General features: G+C 40.0%; 1 protein-coding gene across 2 annotated transcripts in view; it reads right to left on the bottom strand.

The window, feature by feature from the left end:
- Positions 1-5,796, bottom strand: part of NEK11 (NIMA related kinase 11) — a 185,456-nt gene that overhangs the window by 42,764 nt on the left and 136,896 nt on the right. For both annotated transcript variants that reach the window (XM_019536805.1, XM_019536796.1), the window contains exon 14: positions 1,772-1,832. In XM_019536805.1, coding sequence (XP_019392350.1) covers positions 1,772-1,832 — 61 coding nt within the window. The remainder of the gene's footprint in view (positions 1-1,771; positions 1,833-5,796) is intronic.

Here is a 5,796-nt window from a genome sequence, read left to right as displayed (position 1 = left end):
GCCTTTTACTTGAGCTCAAATAAACTCTGTCTGCTTCTCCCCCCAGTGTGTTTATTGGCGCGACGCACACTGGGCAACGAACCCAATTGTTGCCTCCCTCGGGCACCTTGTGCCGGCAACACTTGGAATGTACTGATGAAACCGAGCAAGGACAGTATGAACACCACAGAGTGACCAATCAGTGATAGCCATGGATGGAGAGTCATCAGGAGGGAATGAGAATACAAAAGCGTAACAAAGCATCCTCCTCTGTCCTCCTCCATGAGAGGGTCCCTGGAGGGTTTTCTGCCCCCATTCCCTGAGAGGGGTCCCTGAGGCCACTATGGACAGAGGGCATGCCTCCATTTCATCTACTCCACTTGGAGGGAAGGGGGAGGCAGCCTCAGTATCCCACATCCAGGCTGCTGACATCTGACACCTAAGAGAGAGCCTTCAGACTGAAGCCTGCATCCTGGCCAGACATCTTTGGTTGTGATGACAGCCCTAGGATTGGTAGATATACAGAATTGTTTCATTGCCTGTATTGTTTCTTTTCTGTTATCACTGTGTATCAATACATTTGCCTATTATCAAATCGGAAGGTCATGGTCGGTGTGAGGGTTGGGTTCTGCCCATCCTCCCCCACACAGAACAAGGCAACTGGGTCCTAATTCCAGAGCCAATACCGGTTAAGAATGTAAAGAAACAGGATCCCTGTTCAACCTAGCTATGCTAACAGAAGCTGCTACTGTAAATGGAAAAACACCAGAAAAACTGTGCTTTTGACAGTAGAAACTTTGCTTGGTGGGTGTCTATATTGGTACAAAGCACAGCTTTGCTTATATAGCTACATCCATGCTAGAAGAAATCGAGATTTTTTTTTGGTATTTTAAATGTTAAATGAGATAAAAGAACTTAGCAGTGTTTCTATTTGTTCAGGAATTCATGTCCCACATTTGTCTTGTACAGAAATAAATAAAAATGGATCCTGTGTTCTTTAGAGATTAGGATAATGTCAATCTCAGTTAAATATGCTTCCTTCTTTTACAACTTACTTCATATCACGAACATATTTTTGTTCCTTTCTTCAATCAGAATATATTTATACAGTATTTCATTACTTCACATGGCATGATTTTTCTTTTGCTTGGCCTTTCTCTCATCTCTGATAACAACTTACTATTGAGTTTTAGAAGAATCAAAGGTGGACCATTTTAAAAATAAACTTTAAAGCAAGGTTTTCTTACTCACACGCCAAAACCTTTTCTCTGCTTTAAAAGAATTACAGCAATAAAGACATTTCAATCTGCCTTGTTCAGGTCTATCATCTTTCTATATTCAACTGAACTTTTCATTGTTACTCCTTCCTGGCCTAAAAGAAAGCAATCTGCTTTTATATATATGATTGGTTTGAATATGTGTCTTTAAAGAAGGAACGGAAGAAGCAACTGTGTTTTTTCAATTCCTCTTCCAAAGACGAATATTTTTTTTTTCAAAAACTCTTTATTGTATACAGTTTTCACAGTGTCACTTCTGTTATTTCTACCCATAGTATTTAATATCTATCTCATAACCAGGTAGTAGAACAATGTGCAGTTTTATGTTTGATGGCATGTACAATTTTGTACAGATGACTACAGAAGCCATTTTCAAGGAAAAAATCCCCACTTTTATAAGTAACTTTAAAATTGTTGTATTGAAAAGGGGATAAGCCGAGTAGAACCCATAAATACTCCAACATACTTTTACTAAATATTACTATTAATATAGGGGAAGAGACATTATATCTCACCTACAGAGCTGTTATTCAGGACATTTTCCAAATACATGACCATTGCCTCAACATCACTGTCCTGTTGGTACAAGAGTGAGAAAGAACATTAGAATTAGAGCAAGTATGAATGTTAAACATCCTGCACTACAGTTATGATCCTGCAAACACTACACAAGGGTAGCACTTACAATACTGAGTAGTCCTACTTCTAAGCTGTAACCTCAAATTTTATTTATACACACACACACACACACACAAAACAAAACCTCTGAATCCACTGATCAAGGCCACTTTCTACCTTTTTCTTCTAAAACATCAAGTTTTGGGCAATGCTCCATATAACATATGCTGCTGTCACTTGCCTAACAGAATTGAAAACATGTAAAGCACACACGCAGGTTGAGTATAGAATATATGCTTGTTAACATGTGTGCAATCTCTGCCAAAGTTCAATGAGGTTTAGTTCAAGTGCCCTCGCTACCATTTTAAAGTATTGGGATGCTGGTACATGAGATGCAGGAGGCTGCTGGAGTGCAGTACTTGCCACCAGGCTCAACTAACTGAGTCTGCTCTAACATACTGGAATTCCAGCATGTCACACAGCCTATGCACTCATGTATAGGCACCCTTAGAGACCAAGTGGTTGAGAGGCCTGAGTTTTCATATGCAACAACCTACTTTATCAGATACCATCACATCAGCATTTGAAAAAGTAGGTTGTTGCCAACAAAAGCTCATGCCTCTCAATCACTTGGTCTCTATTAGCATTCATACACATACTTCTTTTCCCCAGGATGCACTGGAGATCCACCACTTCGGAGCAGACTCGATTAATCAAGTCTGCTCTGCATGTGAGCTGAGGTGACCTGCACTATGCCATGTGCAGTTCTATAAGTGCTGAAATGCGTGTTAGCGCACAGAAAATGGCAGCGATGCACTTTTGAACTAAAGCACCTCCGAGGTGTTTTAATTCAAAAGTGCACCACTACCATTTTCTCAGCACTGATGTGCATTTCACCACTTATACAACTGTATTTGTTTCAAACCGTCTGGAGCTGCAACACATACATATGTAAAAATTCCACCCTGCCTGCCCTGTCTTCTGCCTGACTTCAAATTAACATGACTAACTACCTCTATTGACATTCTGGGATCACTTCAAATGTTCAAGTCTAGAAATGAACAGGGTGTCCACTCTGTTTCCTACTTCACTATACTATCTCTTCAGGATGGATTCAGGCATATGGTGATAAAAGAGACATCAGGAAGAGAAACTCCCAACCCTCATATCACTGAACTGTCTTTTCAGTGGGAGTTCAAGGACCAGTTTTCAAATAATTTCTTCAGAGTGAAAATTAAAATGGTAACAGCTTAATACTTCTAACCAAACTAGATACACCCACATGGGAGCAGGGAGGTGAAATTTCCAGTCTCCAAAAAATTTTTAAAAGGTTATAAAAATTGAACGGACAAGAAGTATATTTAAAATGATACAAAAATTTTACTGAATAAAAGGCATTGAAAGTTTTACCTAGATGCAGCTAGCTGGGGTGTGATGCAACTGAGTAGCATACAATTGACTTCAAATAGCTATTTTTTTTAGTAGGCAACCCTCACCTCTGAATTATGGTGTATGCATAAGAGGTCTAGTTAGGTGCCTGATGAACCTGCTTGTAGCGACTCCTGCAACCATCACACCAAGACCTTTGATGCAAATGCCTACGTAAGAGTATGGAGGAGTGGAGGCTGCCCAAGACCTACCATGTTCCACTTTAGACCATTGCAAGAGAATTTAAAGGCTAATCCAAGTCCAGATGTTCAGTGCCTTAATGGCTGTAGCTTCTGCCAGAGAGCAATAGATAAAAATTGTTTCTGACTGCCTCAAGCCTCAGTGAGGTTGCGTTTCTGTCAGGGTGATATCCCTTAGCCTTTCTCCAACCAAGGCAGTGGGGGCTAGGGTTCTGAGGCACCCTATACTCACCTTACTCTGGAGGTTGCAACATTGTGGTATTTTGTAGGACTTATCCCACCACGAGTAGCCCCACCATATTGCCAGCAGGCCTTACAGTTGGATGCAGTTTACGGTCATACCTAGGACCAAATAACTATACTGAGAAATAAAGCAACCCACATCTTGTTTCCAATTTAATTTTTCCTCAAGATAGCTGTCTCAAATCAGCTCTCAATATAACAAGTACATCCTCTTTGCAGAAAGCAAAGCCCTGAAGGAAGAAAAATAAGGGTTTCTTACAGATGAACATGGATTCTTTTATGAATAGAAGCAAGTGTGGAAGAATTCAAAGACTTTTTAAATGTAAAAGTAATGAACCATGTTCAAATCGCAATAAGTCATTCCAGAATCTAGTGGAGCATTTCGTGTGTGATTGACAGCATATAGTCTGCCAGCACCCATAGCCTCTGATGAAGCCAATGAAGCTGTACTGATTTTTCAGTAGATGAGACAGTTTGACAGTCTCAGGAGACACCTAAAACTGAAGAATTTAAAATAGGTAGCTATTGTGCTCAATTACTAGACTCTTTCTTTAAAAATCATAGAAGGTAAGGCCTCTACGATTACTATCATTAAAGAAAAACATAAAAATCAAGATGATTAGCTGAAATGGATCATGCCCATTATCACCTCAACTACATCAAAGCCAACATGACACCCTCAGTGAACATCAAAAAATTGCTGATGTTTTTAAAGCAAGTTTTCACATTCCTCTCTTTTTCTTCCTATTTAGATCCCATCAAATTAGAAAACCAGAGTTCGTTGAAAAAAGGCATAATAAAGGACAGTGGCAGAGTAAGGAGTTTGGAAAAGTAATTGTTACATTCATTAAAGGTGAACTTCACCTTTCCTTCTACCCAAAACCTGAGCAAAGTGGCTTTGTGCAGAGAAACTCAGGTGGAGGCAAACCATTGAACCTTGCAGCCAATATGCACGCCTGTTCTGTAGACCCTGCTCCACTCCTTTAGGTGAAAAGGGGCATGTATAATGCCCACGATGTACTTAGGGAGCCACTTGTCACATCACTGTCCCTTATTCAGTCAGTCCCCAAATCTGTGCCATGGTAGTCTGTGCAGTTCTAAGATGAATTCAGACTTTCCCACATAGGAGGGAAATGGTCATCTTGGAGCCTCTTCATGCACATAATGAAGAGTATAGTCGGGTGCATGAAAAATTTTATATTGCAGTAAGGGTCATATTCTAATCCCACTGTGAACATCAACCTAACAGCAGATTTTAAGCCTACATTTTGTTGGGGTAATTTGTGTGTACAAAGAGGTTATAAAATGCAGCTAAATCACAAGCGAGGCATTGTTGCATTCACTTTGCAAAGATATAAAGGTCAGGAAAATGAAGAATTTGGGGTCCTGTTGAGACAATGAAGAGAATGAAGTTGCTTCAGTGTCTCATGAGCCAGGATCCTGGCTTGCTCTGATAAAAAAATCCCCAATTTTCAGATTAAGAACAGTAACCCAAAATCTATATTTTTCCATCATCAAAATGAAACTCCACTAATATACAGATATTAAATATAAATATATTTATATTTACTATATATATTTATTAGTGGTGTTTAATTTTAATCACGAAAAATGTGCGTTTTGGGTTACTGTTTTAATCAAAATATTGGGGATTTTTTTTTTGTCAGAGAAAACCAGGATCCCGGCTCATGAGCTAGACTGTTTTCAGTGGTGGCAGATGACAGAACACGGAGCAATGATCTCAAGTTGCAGCAAGGGAAGTTTAGGTTGGATATTAGGCAAATCTCTCTCACTAGGAGGGTGGTGAAGCACTGGAATGGGTTACCTAGAGAATCTCCATCCTTGGAGTATTTTAAGGCCTGGCTTGACAAAACTCTGGCTGGAATGATCTAGTTGGGAATGGTCCTGCTTTGAGCGCAGGGTTGGATGAGATGACCTCCTGAGGTGCCTTCCAACTCTAATTTTTTATAGTTTCATAGTTTCATAGTTTCTAGGGTCGGAAGGGACCTGAGCAGATCATCTAGTCCGACCCCCTGCCATGGCAGGAAAGA

This window comes from Crocodylus porosus, unplaced genomic scaffold, assembly GCF_001723895.1.
Source record: "Crocodylus porosus isolate Cpor-Errol unplaced genomic scaffold, CroPor_comp1, whole genome shotgun sequence".
NCBI classification, from domain to species: domain Eukaryota; kingdom Metazoa; phylum Chordata; order Crocodylia; family Crocodylidae; genus Crocodylus; species Crocodylus porosus.
Note: the sequence above shows the minus strand (reverse complement) of the source record. Positions and strands in the feature narration are given on the sequence as shown.